At 46.3% G+C, this 21,743-nt stretch overlaps 1 protein-coding gene across 2 annotated transcripts in view; it reads right to left on the minus strand.

Annotated features, from left to right (window-relative positions):
• Positions 1-1,898: 1,898 nt before the first annotated feature.
• The window catches only part of BAALC (BAALC binder of MAP3K1 and KLF4), a 92,105-nt gene continuing 72,260 nt past the window's right edge, over positions 1,899-21,743 (minus strand). Inside the window, exons 2-3 of one of the 2 annotated variants that reach the window (XM_069600419.1) lie at positions 20,172-20,338; positions 1,899-3,896 (exon numbers count right to left, since the gene is read on the minus strand). In XM_069600419.1, the coding sequence (XP_069456520.1) occupies positions 3,786-3,896; positions 20,172-20,338 (278 nt within the window). In that variant the 3' untranslated portion in view covers positions 1,899-3,785. The remainder of the gene's footprint in view (positions 3,897-20,171; positions 20,339-21,743) is intronic. The other variant, XR_011259045.1, reaches the window with a different exon arrangement.

Raw genomic sequence — 21,743 nt, forward strand, 5'->3', positions numbered from 1 at the left:
GATCTTCGTTTTCTGAATGTTGAGCTTTAAGCCAACTTTTTCACTCTCCTCTTTCACTTTCATCAAGAGGCTTTTTAGTTCCTCTTCACTTTCTGCCATAAGGGTGGTGTCATCTGCATATCTGAGGTTCTTGATATTTCTCCCAGCAATCTTGATTCCAGCTTGTGTTTCTTCCAGCCCAGCGTTTCTCATGATGTACTCTGCATAGAAGTTAAATAAGCAGGGTGACAATAAACAGCCTTGACGTACTCCTTTCCCTATTTGGAACCAGTCTGTTGTTCCATGTCCAGTTCTAACTGTTGCTTCCTGGCCTGCATACAGATATCTCAAGAGGCAGGTCAGGTGGTCTGGTATTCCCATCTCTTGAAGAATTTTCCACAGTTTATTGTGATCCACACAATCAAAGGCTTTGACATAGTCAAGAAAGCAGAAATAGATGTTTTTCTGGAACTCTCTTGCTTTTTCCATGATCCAGCAGATGTTGGCAATTTGATCTCTGGTTCCTCTGCCTTTTCTAAAACCAGGTTGAACATCTGGAAGTTCACGGTTCACATATTGCTGAAGCCTGGCTTGGCAGGTAACAAATGGGGAGGCTGCAATGTGTTGACCACAGTGAGTGGTGGGGACCCTCACAAGCTGGAGACTCCCAACTTCAGCTAACACAACCTTATCAACTCCAGCTGACTGTATGTAAGTGACAATAAGGACCCAGGGATGAAAGATTTTCCAAGTTTTCAAAGATGGAAAGTTAGTATATTCTTTAGAATTAGGTTTGGCTGGGAGTAATGACCTGCAAAGTCCATCTAAGTTTTTCCAAGTCCATCTCCTGGCCATGCTAGACCTTCCGGCTGGGCAAGCCCTCCTGTGATCATGGTAGGAAAACCACTGGATCTGCAGGCAAACTTCCTCACTTGAATCCTTGTTCTGCCACGTACTGGCTGAATAGACCATAAATACTTTTTAAACTGTAAATGGGAACAGTGTTCCCCTTACCTGCTTCATGAGGATTTGGGGAGGACTCAAAGTGATACATTTCGGGTATCACTTATGTAAAAGCCCATTGTTTATTTATTTTTAAAAATAATTTATTTATTTGGCTGGGCTGGCTCTCCCGTGCTGCGTGGGGGCTTTCTCTAGTTGTGGAAAGCAGGGGCCACTCTCTGGTTGTGGTGCGAGGGCTTTTCATTGCAGTGGCTTCCCCTGTTGCACAGCACGAGCTCTAGAGCGTTCCGATTTCAGTGGTTGTGGCACGTGGGCTCAGTAATTGTGGCTCCCAGGCTTGGTTGCTCCGAGGCACGTGGGATCTTCCCGGATCAGGGATTGAACCCAGGTCTCCTGCACTGGCAGGCGGATTCTTTACCACTGAGCCACCAGGGAAGCCCAAAGCCCTTTGTTTAAAAGAAACAAGATATCTAAGTAGCTATGTACACAAATTTGCCTTTTCATACTATTCAAAGTGTTCTCAAGGCAAGAATACTGAGTGGTTTGCCATTCCCTTCTTCAGTGGACCACGTTCTGTCAGACCCCTCCACCATGACCCATCCAGATTGTTCTGGAGCAGGAAAGATCATGTAATGCCCTTTATTCCCCTCTCCTCCAGAAGTGGAAACTGTTTCTAGATAAACCAGAGACACCCTCTCAAGTTAATAAATTCCAAACAACCTACAGTAGTTAAGTGATGCAAAAAACAAGGTTGTGAAGAGGAAGGGGGCCCAGCTGGCAACTGGCAGGGTGACTGGTGCAGGGACACCTTGCACAGAAGCGTGGTGCACGAGCCCTTGAACTTGCTGGCTCGATGAGCACCAAGCTTTGGCAGTGGGTGGACGAACGCCAAGTTCGGGCAGTGGGTGGCTCCTGCTGAGTAATGCCAGAGGGGACGCCAGAGTCACAGGTTTTGCTTTATTATTATTTGTAAAAGTTTTGGAACCTAAAGTTCCCTAAAAGCCCTTTCTCAAAGAATCACACAATGATAAAGACTTGGTAAAACTGTAGTTTTGTGTATGATGGAGTCTTGTAGAGTGACCAGAAGGAAGCCCAGATCTGTAGTTTGAGAGAGAAACCTAACTTGACCATAAAAATGAGGTTACACTGCAGAGCAATTCACACCACATATATCTCAATGTAAACCAGCCTCCTAGTTATTTTACCATCAGATTCAGGATATACAACCGTGACTGTGCATGTATGCATGCTAAGTCACTTCAGTTGTGTCTGACTCTTTGTGACCCTATGGACCACAGCCTACCAGGCTCCTTTGTCTGTGGGATTCTCCAGGAGAGAATACTGGAGTGGGTTGCCATTTTCTTCTCCAGGGGATCTTCCCCACCCCGGGATCGAACCCACATCTCTTCATCTCTGCACTGGCAAGCAGGTTCTTTACCACTAGTGCTACCTGGGAAGCCCACAGCAGTGACTGGCCAGACTCTAAATCTCTCAGCATCTGCCTTACACAAGGTTGTCATTTAATGTTTAATGAATATACAGTCCACTGAAGGAAGGAAGGACACTGCCCGCTTGTGTTTGAGGAATAACATAGCTGGGAGGTAACGAGGCCAAGGATCTGAATTTTTAGCCAGCTAGTGTCAATTCTCTGGACTATGTTAGATAAACATACACCATCAGACTGTGCATTTCTGCTAAACATGGAGTTTATTGGTATCATTCAGTACAACTTTAGTCCTGCCTTTCCCAACCCCAGGCCTGTTGACAGTTCTTTAAAAATCAGGCTACATTACTTTGGAGGAAAATATGTCCACTTAACGTGTTTAAAGAAATGCTAGAAAATTTTATTCCTATCAAAAAAAATTGTTTTATTTACCCCCTCAGCTACTTGACTTCTAACAGAGCGCATGTTGATCTAAAGTCCATGGGACTTCACACCAACCAGGTACTAACTTCCTTAAGGGATTTCTTTGCAGATACCAAATGACACAGTCCTGAGCTATGCAGAGAGGCCTAAGGGAAGCCAACATGTTCCAGATTTTCTCCCTCTTGTGAGCCTAGTCTTTGATTGGGCCAAAGGTCTTACTGGAGAGAAAAAATACTCAAGAAAACAAGCAAAGTGGGAAGCTGAAAAAATGCAACATCTGCAGAGCCCTGAGGACATCTGAAGTGACCAAAATTGTAATATTGTTGTTCAGAGGCTGTTGTGGACCCCGGCCTGGGGGGATGCTGAAGACAGGTGAGAGAGAAACAGGTGTGACTGTATCACCGAGGCCTCCTTGGGACACGCTGGTTGTTGGTGGGGTTAGTTCATATAAAATTGGATCTGAATCTGTCTCATACTGAGCTAAGGAAGCAAGAGTAACAGTTTTCCTGTTTCTTGATTCCTCATTCAAGAAAATTGGGTGAAAGCCAGCTTTTAAGTAAGCTTTGTGATAGTAGTATTTTAAAATAAAGGAAGAATGAAGGAAAAAGCTGGCCTGAAACAGGAGAGCACAGAACTGCCCATGACTCAGCTGGAAACCCACCCCTCCCACTTTTGTTTCCTAAACTGGCCCGTGGCTTTTGCTCACCATTTTTCTATCAGACCACACTGCAGGAGTTACCAGAGGCAAACTGAACACACATTTGTGGTTTATTACCCTATGGGAATGCTGTGCCAGTGCATTTAGGTGACACACAGGAGGCTGAGAATGTCTCAACAGGCGAAGGCAGCATCCCAAAGCCCTTGGCCGTGCTCCCATGCAGCAAGGGCAACCTCTTCTTCAAACTTCCTTGACGGCATCCAGGATGTGAAGGGCACCAAGGAAGTCCCTCTGCCCTTCAGCTGGCGGAACACTCTGCTAGTTGATGCAGTTCTTTGTGATTCTTCGACTTCTGTCCACCTGTCGGATGCTGTCTGCGACATTAATGGTGACTTCTTTTGCAGACGTCCGCTTAGTGTCCTTTTTAGCCTGTTAAAAAGTTTAATGCAGTGAATTGAGTTACTAGGAAAAATCCAAAGGTCCTCATATTGGCATTAATCTCTTGAAGTTGTTACACACACACACACACAGAGGCAGGAAGAATAACTCATAAGGACACATGCACGAATACTCCTTTTCATAGGCTATTCTGTTGAATCTCTTTTAGCAACCTAGCGCAGAGCTTGGCATAAGAGATGCTTGGTAAAGCAGTGTTGAAGGAATGAATGAATCAATTAGCAAAGGTCCATCAAAGGGCAATGTGAAGGATTTCACGGTTGGCTTTGGTAGAATAGCTAAGGGTTTGAGCTTTGGAGTCAGACAGACTTTGGTTTGAACACTGACTTTATAATTTCACTGTAGGCAAGTTTTTTTCTAACCTCTCTAACCCTTAGATGAGTTTCCTCATCTGTAAGATGGAAGATAATAACAGTACCTAACTCATACGGTTATTATAAGCACTAAGATAAAGCTGAGTGCCGAAGAATTGATGCTTTTGAACTATGGTGTTGGAGAAGACTCTTGAGAGTCCCTTGGACTGCAAGGAGATGCAACCAGTCCATTCTAAAGGAGATCAGTCTTGGGTGTTCTTTGGAAGGAATGACACTAAAGCTGAAACTCCAGTACTTTGGCCACCTGATGTGAAGAGTTGACTCATTGGAAAAGACCCTGATGCTGGGAGGAATTGGGGGCAGGAGGAGAAGGGGCCGACCGAGGATGAGATGGCTGGATGGCATCACTGACTCGATGGACGTGAGTTTAAGTGAACTCTGGGAGTTGGTGATGGACAGAGAGGCCTGGCATGCTGCAATTCACGGGGTCGCAAAGAGTCGGACACGACTGAGCGACTGAACTAAGATAATGAATATAAGATACAATGCCTGTCACTAACCAAAATGAGAAAAAAAAAAAAGACCTGATAAGTATGATAAGTAGAATAAGTAAAATAGGATGAATTGTCCACTTCTTTTTTCTTCAATTTTTTAGTTAAATGAAAGATACTTTAAATTCCACAGTGCCTTACAATTTTTGAAAGTTTTACACACATGATTTCATATAATCCTATAACTGTTTCCCCCCGCCCCACCACCAAAACCCTATTATTGCCCCCTCTCTCCTTACCTCTCTGCGCACGTTTGTTCTCTAAATCTGTAGATTATCCACTTCTAAGTGAAGACACACCAGTGAGATAAGTCCAGGATTCATATTAAATACTAAAGCACTGACTAAATTGCAGATTCTTCAAGCATATGTGCACAATCCTCACATTTCCCCTCAAGAGAAGACAACCTTAACCAGTTGGGGGGTGGGGGGTGGGGTGGGGGAGGGTAATTCTGAGCCTCTTCTCAGTGATCACGTGCGTCAAGTGAGCAACAGACAGGCCTCCTGAGTCGTCGCCATCTTGGACAGAGATGTGTGTGCTCCCAACCCCCACACCAGGGTGGCCCTCTGCCCAGCTGCAGAGAGTGCAGCCATCAAACAGCCTCAGGGTGTCTCTTCAGGGTGGTCTCAGCTGCAGAAAGCCCCCTCACCCTGGGCCCTCCTTCCCTGAGGTGGCCCAACGAGAGGGTGCCACAGGGGTATAAATGCCTAGCTATCTGACCCAAAGCAGGCCAGCCCTGCAGCCATTTAGCTCCAGGGCCCCCCGTGGGGTGGGGTCGCCGAGGCTATGGTCAGGGCCTCACTGTGGCTCCACTTCCTCTGCCCCACTCCTGCTTCTGGCCCCCTCTCCCACAGTGCTGACTTCCCAAAGAACATCCCACAGGATGACATCTCAGAGCTGGCTTCCTGGAAAACAAGTCTCAGATGTGTGGGAGCATCTCTCACAGCATAAGCATCTCCCCATTCTGGGTGTGAGTCTAGAGTTGATAGAAGCCTCTTTTTCATACAACATGGTCCCTAAACATAAGCCAATGATTTCCTCTGTAGTGCATCCTAAGACGTGGTAGCCTGTTGCCTCACTGGATAATAACTGCCCTGTTGTATTTAAACAGATGAAATGCAGGTTTCTAACAGATGCTTACTCCTTGGAAGAAAAGTTATGACCAACCTAGACAGCATATTAAAAAGCAGACATTACTTTCCCAACAAAGGTCCGTCTAGTCAAGGCTATGGTTTTTCCAGCAGTTGTATATGGATGTGAGAGTTGGACTATAAAGAAAGCTGAGCACTGAAGAGTTGATGCTTTTGAATTGTGGTGTTGGAGAAGACTTTTGAGAATCCCTTGGACTGCCAGGAGATCCAACTAGTCCATCCTAAAGGAAATCAGTCCTGAATGTTCACTGGAAGGACTGATGTTGAAGCTGAAACTCCAATACTTTGGCCACCTGATGTGAAGAACTGACTCATTTGAAAAGACCCTGATGCTGGGAAAGATTGAAGGCAGGAGGAGAAGGGGATGACAGAGGATGAGATGGCTGGATGGCATCACCAACTCGATGGACATGAGTTTGAGTGAACTCTGGGAGTTGGTGATGGACAGGGAGACCTGGTGTGTTGCAGTCCATGGGGTTGCAAAGGGTCGGACACAACTGAGTGACTGAACTGAATTGAACTGAACAGGTCGCATAAATCCTGTGTAGTGGCTGCTGGCGATGCTGCTCTTAGATGCTGTCTACTTGGCTGGTGCCTCCATCCCTCAACTGTTTTGAGTTCTGGCTGCTAATCACGCAGAGCTGCACCCTTCTTTTGAGAATTGCCTTCATCTGATTGGAGCCATCTCACCCAGAAATACCAAACAGGTTATACCTGAATTTCTAGAGATAGCCCAAAGCTAATGCCTGATCATGGGGAATATAAAGACTGGCCCTTTTGCCTCAAGGGGGTATAAATCCATGATGCCATTCATGCTCTGGAGCTCCCTGTGGGATCAGGCTGAGGCTGCAGCTACAACTATTCAGCTGAGCTCAGTATTTGCAGAACTTGGTCCTCTGCCCCACCCTGCATCCCATCACCTTAAGGGCTTCACCTAAGACTATGCTTTTACTCACTTACTTGCACAAGAATCCTCACGCCAAGCTCTGCTTCCAGGGAACCTGACCTAAGATAATACTTCATGGGTAATTTGGGGGATGTTTATCGATCATTTTGACTATATGCAACTTTAGCCTTATTCACTGATTTCATGAGATAGGATTTCATTGTTTTCCTCATCAAGTTCCCAGCACCTAGCATAGTCTGAGACATAGAAAAATGAAGTCGCTCAGTCGTGTCCGACTCTTTGCGACCCCATGGACTGTAGGCCACCAGGCTCCTCCATCCATGGGATTCTGCAGGCAAGAATACTGGAGTGGGTTGCCATTTCCTTCTCCAGGGGATCTTTCCGACCCAGGGATCGAACCCAGGTCTCCTGCATTGCAGGCAGACACTTTAACCTCTGAGCCACCAGGGAAGCCCTAAGCCTTCAATTTAACTTTGGTTGAATAAATGGGTGAATGAATGAATAAACACATATCTGAGAATGTACCCTTTCTTTAACTATCAGTAGTCAATACTGTCTAAGAATTTAGTCTTGCACTTGGGGCTTCCCTGGTGGCTCAGATGGTAAAGAATTTGCCTGCAATGCAGGAGACCCAGGTTTGATCTTCCAGACCCAGGGATCAAACCTGGGTCTGGAAGAGCCCCTGGAGAGGGGAATGGCTACCCACTCCAGTATGCTTGCCTGGAGAATTCCATGGACAGAGGAGCCTGGTGGGCTACAGCCCACAGGGTTGCAAAGAGTCAGACTCGACTGACGCTTTCACTTTTCACTTAGATCCTCCACGCCTTACCTGGCACTAGGGCCTAGCAGTGACTTTTATGGGTTTATTTTTTTCCTAAAAGCAGAAAACCTATAGAGTCCACAACCATTTTTGTTTCCTAAATATAACGGTAGTGATTATGAGGTTGATTCCATCTGATTTCAATTTTGGGTGTTATTGCATAAAAGCTTAGAGGGCTGCAGCACGGAGGAGAGACACAGAGGCCTTATTTGAAATGAGCCAAGTGGAGGGCGGCATTCCCATCAAACCAGTAGGCAGTAAGAGAGCTTTCCAGAATGGAAATGTAAACTTTCTGAACTGTAGAACTGCTTTTCTTTAGAGTTATTGGCAAGGTTTCACAAAGTTATTAAAAATTCTACACAGAAAGTGCTCTTGCTCCATGGTTCAATCTGCCTTCATAAGTTTAAAAAAATCCAAGTAAACATTTAATAGTTGGATGATCGTTAGTTATTCAGCCTGTTTAAGAGTTAAAGGCTACAAAGCAGTCATTCCCAGAAAAGCCGCAGAATATGTACAGTTTGCATCTCAAGTACACTGGAGCAATTTAAAAAAAATTTATTTGGTTGTGCTGAGTCTTCTATCTTTGTGGTGGCATATGAAATCTTTAATGGCAGCAGTTGAGGCAGGTGGGATCCAATTCCCTGACTAGGGATCGAACCCACCCCCTGAGTTGGGAGCCCTGAGTCCCAGCCTCTGGACAACCAGGGAAGTCCATGGGGCAATTTCTTAAATCTGTGAATAAAAAGCCTGACAATGAAGACGTTCAAAGGACAAGCTTTGGGGGCCAGATAGACTTGGCATGAGGCTTTGCCATCAGTTAGCCTAAGAGCGGGCTGCAGTCCACAGGGTCGCAAAAGAATTGGACACAGCTTAGCAACTAAACAAGAAGCTGTACAAGACATTGCTTTAACCTCTGAAACTCAGCTCCCTTATCTGAAAGAGGGAATAATGCTTGTTTCTTAGTGGTTTTTGTAAGGAGGGTTTGGGAAAGAATTAAGCATGTCAGTTCAGTTCAGTCGCTCAGTCGTGTCCGACTCTGCAACCCCATGAATCGCAGCATGCCAGGCCTCTCTGTCCATCACCAACTCCCGGAGTTCACTCAAACTCATGTCCATCGAGTCAGTGATGCCATCCAGCCATCTCATTCTCTGTCATCCCCTTCTCCTCCTGCCCCCAATCTCTCCCAGCATCAGAGTCTTTTCCAATGAGTCAACTCTTTGCATGAGGTGGCCAAAGTACTAGAGTTTCAGCTTTAGCATCATTCCTTCCAAAGAAATCCCAGGGCTGATCTCCTTCAGAATGGACTGGTTGGATCTCCTTGCAGTCCAAGGGACTCTCAAGAGTCTTCTCCAACACCACAGTTCAAAAGCATCAATTCTTCAGTGCTCAGCTTTCTTTATAGTCCAACTCTCACATCCATATACAACTACTGGAAAAACCATAGCCTTGACTAGACGGACTTAACATTAATAGGGTGATCAGCTTCTCCTGGCTTGCCCAAGACTGTCTTCAAATAAAATCCCACATTCTGGGAATCTTTCTTGTTCTACTGAAACCATCACTATCGGTGAAAGTCAAAGTCGCTCAGTCGTGTCCAGCTCTTTGCAACCCCATGACTATACAGTCCATGGAATTCTCCAGGCCAGAACCCTATTGGTGAGGCTACTTCTAAATACCAACAATAATAATAACTCTACATGATCTGTCTTTGAATAAAGAACAAACTGGAGTTCTGTATTCTAATAACGGGCACAGACGATTCCAAGCCATAAATCCACTTTCAAATAATTACAGTATATTTAATATGACAAATGAAACAATTAGAACAACAGTGCATTGACTTAAAACAGGAAAGAGAAACTTCCGAGTCTGAGACCTCAGAGAGGCAACCACCCTTTTTATAATGGCACAATTATCTAGGAGGTTGGCAGTTGCTAAAATGTAGTTACAACTTGGAAACCTCAGATTTGAAGCCCAAATGAGAGGGACAAAGAAGATGAATGAGAAAGAGAACCACAAGGCCAGAGGATTTGTCTAGAAGTTCCAAGAAGTAAGCTGTTTTGCCCTCTTTTGAGAAGAGCTAAATAGATACACAGAAGAATTATACCACTTGTGCTTCTGGGACCATGGCATTTTGTATGACACAGATATTTCCCCCTCTGATGTGGTTTTTAGCCATCCGAGCCTTTTAAATTAACAGCCAACTCTTTTTATTCAATGACAGGAAAGCAAAATGTGTCCCTATTGCAATTATTGGCTTAAAAAAGAAAATCTTATGGTCCTTAACTCAATGCTGAGAGAAGCCTGTTTGGCACCTTTTCCTTTTGTGGCTGGCTGTTAATTCAGTCCTTCCACTTTTAAAATTCTTGTCTTGCGAGTTTTATCACCATTGGCTTTTGTTAATGGCCACACTCTTATTTCTCGCCCAGTTTTACAGCTTTTCTATTTTCCCCCTCACCTTGTTTTAATTTCTGCAGGTTTAGAACCATAGATTTTAGTCCTCTCGATACTGCCTTTTTAATTAATAGTAACTTACTGGCTGCCATTTCTCAAGGGCAACCAGACTGACTGTGATAACTTCCTGGCAGATGGATGTACTTCTTTCGAGGTTTTAAAAGTCAATGAGCCAGCTCATTCCCGCAAAAGGAGACCTGAACTCAAGAGGGCAGCTACATCTCCTCAGCCTTTTCTCACTTTTCTCCCAAATGGAAATGGTGATGTTCTTTGCTTTATTTTGACTCCACGAATATACCTAACAGGGCTGTGCTGATCTTTTTGCAGGTCCTTGTAGACAATGAAGAAAAACAAGGCTTCTTGAGATCAAAATGTTTTTTGAAAATGTATTTATTTATTGATGACTGTGCTGGGTCTTCACTGCTGTGGATGAGCTTCTCTAGTTGCAGTGAGCAGGGCCTGCTTTTTGCTGCAGTACACAGGCTTCTCATTGCACTGGCTTCCCTAGTTGCAGAGCACAGATTTAATTGCTATGCGGCCTGTGGGATCTTAGTTCCCCAACCAGGGATCTAACCCGGCGTCCCCTGCAATGGCAGGCAGATTCTTAACCATTGGACCACCTGGAAGTCCATGAGATCATGATTTATCAGACACCAATGTTCTATGTAACTGGTATTTTTTATAAATTATAAAAATGATATGTAATTATGGTAAAAAGAAATTCACAGAGTAGGGAAGGGTACAGTGATGAGCAACACTTGCTCCCATGCTGGGGCCACACCATGCTTTCCCCAGAGGTGATCACAGCTAATCATTTCTTAGAGAGTGTTGAAGGGATTTTCTAAGTGGACACAGTATGGGGCTGTCTCATTTCCTCTCCTGGTACTCTGTACTTTCTTCTTGGCCTTTAACCAGAGATTGGGTTATCTATTTATCTGCTTGTTTACATGCTTATTTTTACATCTTCGTTAGATTAAAACTTCAAGGGGGTAGGGACCCAGTCTGGTATTCCCAGCATCTAATTTACTGCCTAATACATAACAGATACCTGACAATCTGATGAAGGACTTAAGTGTAAAGATACATCTTCAGAAAGAAAGAGAAAAACAATCCCTGGGAGGAGAACCTGTTTGCATTGCCCTGCCTAAACATTCTAGAACTTTCCTACAGGATTTCAATCATGCTCATCATTAATTGTTCCTTGGACCATCCCTGAAAAATGGCCAGGAATGCAGCTGTGTACTCTTTTTCTGAGGAGGCAGCTGAAGTCACTCAGGCTAAAGCAATTTGCCCAAAGTCAGCGTCAACAGGTAAAGAATCTGTCTATAATGCAGGAAGACCTGGGTTTGATCCCTGGGTTGGGAAGATGCCCTGGAGAAGGGAATGGCTATGTACTCCAGTATTCTTGCCTGGAGAATTCCATGGACAGGGGAACTTGGCAGGCTACAGTCCATGGGGGTCACAAAAAGTTGGACACAACTGAATGACTCACTTCCATTTTCTTTCACAATGTCAACAGGGGTGGTGAGTTGAACTAAAGATGGTAGGAGGGTGGATGTGGGCTTTGGGTCTCACATGTAGATTCCTACAATCGCCAGCACGCACACTAAACTCTCCACCACTTTGCTTCAGGAAATGGGACAAAGATCGTAGGGTTTGGAGGCAGACAGACCTGGATTTGAACTCCAGCACAGCCAGACACTACTCCCTGTGCCGCGGTGGCCTTACCTTTCCAAGCCTGTTTCCCAGCCGGGGAATGAATGATGCTGCTGACCACTTACACTGTGAGGGGGAAAGATAATGCCATGTATATACACAGGGTGTCTGGTTCACAGTAGACACTGAAATGTTGGTTCTTCCTCTTCGCCTTCCCAAAAGATGAAAACTTGAGCCTTGACAGCTACAACTCAAGACATTTTTCTTCTTTTCCATCACACCCCATTAAAAGGAGATGTACAATAACAGACTTCTGGCTGTTCCCCCAATTCCAGGAATTTATTTGGCATTAATGTGAGGTTGTTCAGGAAACATTTGATCGCAGCAACTCCGCTGAGAGCCAGGATACTAGCCTCCAAAGGCAGGAGTCAGGCCATGCCTCGGGCAAAACTCTCAATATGTTATGTTAGCTGCTCATTAGTGTCCTACTCTCTGCAACCCCATGGACAGTAGCCTGCCAGGCTCCTGTGTCCGTGGAGTTCTCCAGGCAAGAATACTGGAGTGGGTTGCCATTTCCTTCTCCAGGGTGGCATTAACATGAGGTTGTTCAGGAAACATTTGATCTCAGCAACTCCACCAAGGCCCAGGATACTAGCCTCCAAAGGCAGGGGTCAGACCATGCCTTGGGTAAAATTCTCAAGAGCTCCCCAAACCTAAAGCAAATCCTACACAGAACACAGCCACTTGTGCTAGTTCAGGCTAACCAAGTCTAGGGGTTTTTATTTATCAGGTATCTGGTGCCAAAAGGAGTTGTTGCTTTTCAACTTAAACCTCAGATAGATCAAATGCTAGGAGGGCAGTAGAACCTGCTTTAGAAAAACAGTTGGCTCCAAGGGAACAGTCATCAATCATATGATGGTGGCACGGGGGGTGGGGTTGGGTGAGTTGGGAGTGGACCCGTGGGAAATCTTTCTAGTCTTAATGAAGTCCCAGGCTGACCACATTCGTCAACAATTGGTGAGTTAATATACCATATTTGTTTTTCTCTTTCTGACTTACTTCACTCTGTATAACAGGCTCGAGACATTGCTGTATAGTACAGGGAACCCAGCCAGGCACTCTGATGATCTAGAGGGGTGGGGTGAGAGGAGCGGAGAGAGGTGATATATGTGTAATTATGGCTGATTTGTGTTGTTGTAGGACAAAAACCATCACAATTTGTAAAGGGATTTTCCTCCAATTAAAAAATCAATTAAAAAACCAATCAGTGAGTACATGCTAGGTGCACACTCCTGAAGCAGGCTCAAGGGACAATGGAAGAATACTAAAGAGAATAAGAAGGTCTCTGCCCCGCTGCTGCTGCTGCCGCTGCCGCTAAGTCACTTCAGTCGTGTCCGACTCTGCGCAACCCCACAGAGGGCAGCCCACCAGGCTCCTCCATCCCTGGGATTCTCCAGGCAAGAATATGGAGTGGGCTGCCATTTCCTTCTCCAATGCATGCGTGCCTCCTAAGTCGCTTCAGTTGTGTCTGACTCTGTGCAACCCTATGGACAGCAGCCCACCAGGCTCCTCTGTCCACAGGATTCTCTAGGCAAGAATACTGGAGTGGGGTGCCATTTCCTTCTCCATCTCTGCCCTGAGTCTTCTCATCAAAGTGGTTTTTCTGCAGACCCTTAGGTGAACAGCGAGTCTTGCGATTCTTCATCTACATAAGGTAGCAGCTAATATATACATGCAATTGTGGAAATCACCACACACACACACCCCACCCCTAAACTGCTTCTTTGCTTCCTTTTCCCAGGCTCAAACTAGAACATGCATCACAGGAGGCCCCTTCTACCCGGTCTTCCTTTCCTGTTGTCCTAAATGTGCCTTTTTTTCCTCTCTCTCCTTTTAAGGTAATGTTTTTGTTTCTCCAAGAGAAACTCACATTTCCTTTCCAAACTCATGGATCTTATATTACTGCCACCAGGAGAAATTCTGGGTTGGTTTCATCCTCCTTTTGGGATTACGCCCCTGCCTTCAGGTCACATCCACATCCACATCTCTGAGGCTTCACCTACCTTTCCTGGACCGTGACAAGCCTTGCTGACAATTAGACACTGGAGAGAGGAGGGGGCTGGGAGCAAAGAAGGGAGAGGCTACTCAGCCGAGAACCAGTCCAGGCATCGGCTAATTTGTTTGGCAAGGTCTGGCTACTCTAACGAGAATAATAAAGCAAACCCAAAAAGATGAAGCTTCTGAGGATGTGAAGGCCAGCCACAGACCAGAGTTTCGTGTGCCCAGAGCTACATCCATATTTACTTCTCTACCTTAGCTGAATAGTTGAGGAGACAGCTCTGGAGGAGGAAAACAGGAGTCCTCAGCCTGGAGAAACGGGTTGGAGAGTCATGTCTGGAGGCGGCCCCGAGCTCCCGAGCAATTCATTGGCATGGGAGAACAGGCAGCTACAGAGCTCCCCTTGTGTTGTCTGCTGGGCTCAGGGAGGGGTGGGGAGGAGACAGCCGATGATCTATCAGCTGCTTTTCAATCAAAAAGGTCCCAGGTGACTGGAGCAAATCAAGGTTTAACAGAGAAAGAAAGAGCGCCCCACCGAGACAGTTCCAACTCGTGAAGCATCACTTCTGTCACATTCTTTCTGCCAGTTATCACCTATTAACACCAGGCATGAGACAAAGGCCAGTGGGAACTGAAAGAAAGATGTGGTTGGTCTGATGCGGTGTGGATTGGAGCAGGGCTCCAAATGCGAGGTGCGGCTGCTCATAGGCATCAGCTGCCCCATCACCCTTCGGAAAGTGATCTGAACTGTGGGGATCGCTAGGGAGGAGAAGGGGATGACAGAGGATGAGATGATTGGATGGCCTCACCAACTCAATGGACATGAGTTTGAGTAAGCTGCGGGAGTTGGTGATGGACAGGGAGGCCTGGCATGCTGCGATTCATGGGGTCGCAAAGAGTCGGACACGACTGAGCAACTGAACTGAGCTGAACTACCATCCCCTACCAGTGACCTTTCATTTCCTTCGCAACACCATTTCGAATCTGTAAGGCTCTGTTCATTTACCCTGTGTTACCTGCCTCCCCAGGCTCAGTGCCATTAAAATCGGCAGCTGCCTCTTCCACTCCTGGACCCTTGGCATCAGAACAGTGCCTGGCACCCAGACAGCACTCCGTAGGTGAGCATCAGATGAATGAATCCAAAACGTTCTTACACTACCCGACAAGGAAATTTTCCACACCAGGTGAGGATTGCCTTTAACCCACAAACACGGTCTGTCAATCTGAACGGGACTACTGAGTAGACATGGGCATGATGATGCATGCTTCATGAACAGGTTCTTCTGGAGAAGGGAAGCTTTAAAAAAGTGCCCAAGAACCCTTAGCTGGTGGCCTGATTATCTCCAGGGGAATGATGTGAAGTACTAATAGGTGATCTTGCGGGAGCCAAAGGCAGATCAGAAGAGGCCAGTGGATACTGCCTGAGCCAGACACAGAAGACGCAGGAAGCTCTAGCCTGGAGTACGAGACACACCAGGAAGAGACAGTGTGTCAAAAGCCCTGGATGGAATAGGAAGAAAATAATTTTCTCTTTATTTAAAAGATTTATGTATTTGTGTGTTTTTTGGCTGTGCTGGGTCTTTGCTGCTGCGTGCGGGCTTTCTCTAGTTACAGCAGCTCAGTCATTGAGGCACACAAGCTTTAGTTGCTCTCTGGCATGTGGGATCTTCCAGGACCAGGGATTGAACTGCTGTCCCTTACATTGGCAGGCAGACTGTTAACCACTAGATCACCAGGGAAGCCCAATCCTTTTTTTTTTTTTAAAGCAGATTCTAGGCAGCTAAGAGCTGTGTTAACAGAAGCTTCAATCAGAGGTGGGCCTGTCTTGTAAGCTGACACCTTTGGTAGAAATCTTTGCCCTTGAGGAAGACAGGACAACTTGTGGCTGGTGAGGTCTCAGAACTGGAACACCACTGATGCACTTTAGCAATTGTCTGAACGCTTAAAACTGAAGCTATCTGCTCCTTGATCTTATTTTGGAAATACTTAGTACACAGCATTGTTCGCTGAATCTGAAAACACAAAAGCTGTGTGTTGGGCTTATCAGTGTATGCCATCTCCCCCCCAGTGCTGTGCTGGTCATGTTGCTCAGATGTGTGATCATCACTCCCAGCCACACAGTTTCCAGTGCGGCTGGAGCCTAGGCGGGGTGGGCTCTACCTGGCCCCCTTTTAACTACCATACAGTGGGGAGAGCTTTCCTGAAGCACCCCAGGCTCCATTCTTATATGTACACTGGAGACAACAATATCCACACTGTGAGGATCAGTGATATGACGAAGTGCTTAGACCCCAGGCTGCATGTAGAAGACCTAAGAAAGATGGGACTAAGCACAGCTTACTGGCCTTTCATTCTTATGGTCCCTAACTGGAACTCATCTGCTGCCAGTTAGCATGTTAAGTGATATAACCACTTTGGAAAACTGTGTCAGTATCTGTTAAAGTCAAATATATACCCACCCTATGAGCCAGGAATTCTACCTCTGGGTATATACCCCAGAGAAGGGAATGTCTACCAAAGGGCACAAGCATGTTAACAGTTGGGACTTCCCTGGTGGTCCAGTGGTTAAAACTCCCAGCTGCCAGTGCAGGGGACACAGGTTCAATTCCTGGTCAGGGAACTGAGATCACACATGCCACATGATGTGGACAAAAAGGAAAAAAAGAATACAGAAAAGACTAAATATACATGTATATATGTAACATTCACTTTAAGCAACTATCAGTTCAGTTCAGTCGCTCAGTCATGCCCGACTCTGCGACCCCATGAATCGCAGCACGCCAGGCCTCCCTGTTCATCACCATCTCCCGGAGTTCACTCAGACTCATGTCCATCGAGTCCGTGATGCCATCCAGCCATCTCATCCTCTGTCATCCCTTTCTCCTCCTGCCCCCAATCCCTCCCAGCATCAGAGTCTTTTCCAATGAGTCAACTCTTCGCATCAGGTGGCCAAAGTACTGGAGTTTCAGCTTTCGCATCATTCCTTCCAAAGAAATCCCAGGGTTGATCTCTTTCAGAATGGACTGGTTGGATCTCCTTGCAGTCCAACGGACTCTCAAGAGTCTTCTCCAACACCACAGTTCAAAAGCATCAATTCTTCAGCGCTCAGCCTTCTTCACAGTCCAACTCTTGCATCCATACATGACCACAGGAAAAACCATAGCCTTGACTAGACAGACCTTTGTTGGCAAAGTAATGTCTCTGCTTTTGAATATGCTTTCTAAGTTGGTCATTGTTATGCTCCGAGCCCGTATCTCCGAACCGACCGAGAGAGCAAGTCCACCACAGTAATGCAAAGGCAAGAAGGGAGTTTGTTTATTCCTAGTGCGCTAGGGCCCAAGTCTCATCCCACACAAGGGAATCCGACAAGAGCCCCGAACAAAGGAGTATGGCGGCTTATATACAGGCAGTTCTTTGTCTCAGTTACAGGAGTAGCTGGCGTTACATGATTGGCCAGGCAGGATGAGCACATATCCTGTCTCTTTCTGGTAAACATGACTCAGGTCCTAGAGACCGTCGTTTGGTCCCTAACAGTCATAACTTTCCTTCCAAGGAGTAAGCGTCTTTTTTAATTTCATGGCTGCAATCACCTTTGCTCTAATAAAAATTAATTTTAAAAAAGAACATCAACAGCTGTATTGTTCACAACAGCCCTAAACTGGAAACAACCCAATGTCCTTCAAGTACGAGTTAAATGGTGGTGTATTCATTTAACGGAATATACATGGCAGTGGAGATGAGGAAATTTTTGCAACTCACAACACCATGGATGATTCCCACTAGCATAATGCTGAACAAAAGAAGCTGGACCCAAAAGAGCACATACTATATGATTCCATTTATAAAAGTCAGAAATAAACAAAACTGATCTCTAATGCTAAATGTCAGAGACTGGTTATGTTATGGGGGTGGATGGTGACTGGTGCATCCAAGTCCCTATGGTCAGAGGCACATGGGATATTTGGAGTAATGATACTGTTCTGAGTCTCCTTACAGATAATGGCTACATGTGTGTGTTGCCTTATTAAAATTCATCACACTTAGGACTGACTTGAACATTTTTGTATATGTATGGTGTATGTAGTAGATTGCTAATCCTTTGCTGTCTATCCACTGCAGACAGACTCCACTTCCTTGTCTTGCTGATGTTGGGTTTGTCCATGTGACTTACTTTGACCAATAGGAGGTCAGAGGGTCTGATGGGAGCAGTGACATGAAATGGTTTTGCCCTCTTGGGTTTCCCACAGGCATAATAAACCCCAGAGAGCCGCTGCTCTTTTAGCCTGATTCCCAGAATAATATACACGGAACAGACTAAGCTAGACCTGGAGCCTGAAGTCAGGTCTAGCCATTCAAGTTGTGGTTGATTGCGAGGAGAAAGATTCCTGTTTTAAGCCACTGAATGTTGATTTGCTTTGTCATGCAGCATCATTGTGGCAATAGCTAACTAATACATTATTCTTCAACAAAAAAAGGACTTTAAGATCTAACTGCTCTGTTTTTCTTATAGTCACTTGTTTTAACTTAATGTTAGTGACACCCATCTCTAGCACTTATAGGACCTATTCATGTCATCTATCAAGTGAATTTCAGTTTCCTTGTCTATAAAATGGGATGGTGCTTACTTTACACGCTCTTGGGTGGAATGAATGAGCCAGGAGACCTAAAGCGTGCTTGCTCTTTGTGACCACATGGAGTATAGCCCACCAGGCTCCTCTGTCCTTGGGATTCTCCAGGCAAGAACACTGGAGTGGGTTGTCATTTCTTCCTCCAGGGGATCTTCCTGACCCAGGGATCAAACCCACATTTCCTGCACTGGCAGGTGGATTCTTTGCCACTGAGCCACCTGAGAAGCCCAGAAGACCTGAAAGCATGACACAATTTTAAAGCAATGGATTTTAAAGTGAAGGCACACTCACACCGGGTGAAGCTGCTTCCTTCCTTTTGTGCACATCTTGGCTCAAAAGGTGAGGCTGAGGTGTGGGGAGCAGGCTGGAGAACAAAAGTCAGGGCCGGCCCTAGAGCAGTGACCGAGCTTCTGGGGGTCGCTCTGTGGGACCCAGACTGCCTTGGGAGATGGCAATGATGCTTGGGCCTCTAGAAGGTCAGCAGACCATACAGGACCCCAGGAAGGCCACCGCTGCCCTCAAATCTACCCCCCAGCCATGACCCTCTGTGTGTCTGAAGAACTACCATCAGTGTTTCCTTTCACAGGGTTATGGTGCTGGGTGTCTAACCAGCCCCTGTTGAATCCTTACTGCCTTTCTCACTGCACTTCTCAGTTCCCAAAGAGCAGGCCCATCTGTTTTCTCATTTTGGTATCATTTCCACTGTGTGGATAAGAAACCTGAGACTCTGGAGGACTAAGTGATTTCTGCAAAGCCACTTAGTCCAGGAGTATTGGAGCTAAATTTGCAACAGGTTTTCTGACCAAAGCTTAGAGAGGCAACTCACTGATGTGGGCAAGAATTCTATCATTAGATAATCCAGTCGGATCTTCAGACATACAATAGGTGGCACTGGCCTGAGGGATAGGAGCAGTAAGTTTTGACAGAGGAGATGGGAAAGACAGGTATTGAGTGAGCAGGTAAATAGTGGACTTTGAAGTGGGTTATGGGGGGTGGTAAGGGAGTGAGAGGGAAGAATGGAGTCGGGGCAGGTGCGGAAAGACTGCAGACCCCTGTCCTGGTCTGCTAAGGAGCAGTCAGGAGCAGCAGCAGAAAGAGTACTTCCCAAGGATGGCTCTGAGAGAAAAGAAAGAATCAGAAAGGATGCCAGCCAGGTCCAGGGACTCTGCAGCCCCACTCCATCTCCAATAGCAACAGTGTGGGGTGGTGCCGTCACCACATCCTACAACAGGAGCCCCGCCCCGGGGACCCTCCTGCTGCCCGCCTGGCTGGAGGGTGAGGTAAGACTCCAGGCTTGCCTCCTACACGCTGGGCTCTGGTCTCGTTCCCTGCCAAGCCCTGTGACGGCCGACTGCCTGGCCTGGGATAGTTCCTGCAACCAGTACAGTCCTCACTATCAACATGTGACAGCAAAGAGACCCTTGAACAAAGCTGTATTTAAACAAACACACACTTCCTCTAGAGCCCAAATATCAAGGACCCATTTCCGCTGATTCAACTAAACACAGCAGCCCTCAAGGCAGGGGGTGGGAGGTGGGGCCGTGCTGTTTTCTTTGCAACGATTTTCACACGGGTGGGTGGAGAATTTCCTTTGGCAAGGTGAACCATCACGGCTGCTTCCGTGGATGCAGTCTCAGCGTGGCTCTACCTGAAAGCAACCTTCTCCCCCCTGACTCCGGTCCCCAGTCTGTTCTGCGGCTGTGACCTACCTCTGCAGTTCGCAGGCTGTTCTGTTTCTGGGCCAGGGGGCCTGAGCTGAGGCTCTGAGGGTTCGGGCACTGGGTCCCACAGCTCATCTTCTTCTCTGGGTTGGATATTCCGCTCGGGGCTGTCGATCGGGGCACGCTGTTGGAGGTCACACCATCTTCCAGCACACCTGCGGGGAGGGAAACAGAGCATGGGACTAGAGTCTTGCCCATGGCAGTTGCTGCAAACAATCCCCAAGACAGCAGAAATGAAGAAATAAATGTCATCCAGAAATCCCATCATGCAGAGCTACATTTTTCTATAAGACGACATGTGGGTTTTTTCCTCTTCCTTTTTAAAAAAAAATTAAAAAAATAATTTTTGACCACATGGCATGCCACGTGCAGTCTTATTTCCTTGACCAGAGATCGAACCTGTAACCCCTGTGTGTTGAAAGCCTGTAGTCTTAACCACCAGACAAGTCTCCGTTTTTACAAAAATGAGACTTTAAAATAATTTTGTAACCTCAAATTATTACTTAATAATACATCATTGACATTTTCCCACACCCTTAAGTATTCTGCCATACACTTTGTCTGGTCTGTCACTGTATGGATATGTCACTATTTATTTAACTAATGCCCTCTAATTGGATATTTATTTTTACCTTTTCACATCAAATGTTACAGTGATGAAAGCCAGTGGGGCTAAAGTTTTATTCTTAATTATCTCCTAGGATAAATTCCTAGAGGTGGGATTACTAGTTTGAAGGTAACACATTGTTTTTTACATAATTCCATTTCAAGGTGTTGGACTGAGTAGGTGGTTCCTCCCAGGGAAGGCCAGGAAAGGACAGAATGAAGTTTAAATATGGCCTCAGTGAAAAGCAAGAGGGTGGAATTCCCTGGTGGTCCAGTGGTTAGGACTCCGAGCTGTCACTGCTGAGGGCGAGGGTTCAATCCCTGGTCAGTCAGGGAACTAAGATCCCACGAGTTGTGGGGGGAGGCCAAAAAAAAAGAAAAAAAGGAAAAAGAAAAGCAAGAGGAGGACTTCATGGATAAAGAGTATTTAATTGAAAAGACAAAAGGTGGTCCAGGGAGCACTGGGGGTGGGGGTGGCAAGGGCGAGACAGGAAGACAGCAGAGGCTGTGATGGCCACAGGGAGGCCCAGGGCAGCAGGGCAGGCCAGTCCCTCTGCTCCTCCAAGGCCAGTCGGCAATGACAGAGCCGTCTGTGAGGGTAGGACGCTGTGATACAAAAAGAAACATACATTTGGTCTTGGTCCCCGGTTCCCGGCACAGAGCTCCTAAAACCCTTGTCATTTCCCGAGTAATAACGGGGACAGCAGCACCTTCGGTGACAACATTTTGTATTTGCTCATGTTTCCTGACGCAGAGCTCCCAAACTCCTTGGAATTTCATGAGTGACAGGAAAGAGAGGAGCGCTATTTGTTATATGGAGGCCATTCCTGGTGGCCCCCTAGGTGGCCCCCTTCAGGATGAGGGCTGGTTGCCAGGAAGACCTGACCTTGAGTAGGAGCTTGGAACTTTCAGCCCCACCTTCCAGCCTCTGGGGAGGGGAGAGGGACTGGGAAC

This window comes from Ovis canadensis, chromosome 9 (genome assembly GCF_042477335.2).
Source record: "Ovis canadensis isolate MfBH-ARS-UI-01 breed Bighorn chromosome 9, ARS-UI_OviCan_v2, whole genome shotgun sequence".
Classification (NCBI taxonomy): domain Eukaryota; kingdom Metazoa; phylum Chordata; class Mammalia; order Artiodactyla; family Bovidae; genus Ovis; species Ovis canadensis.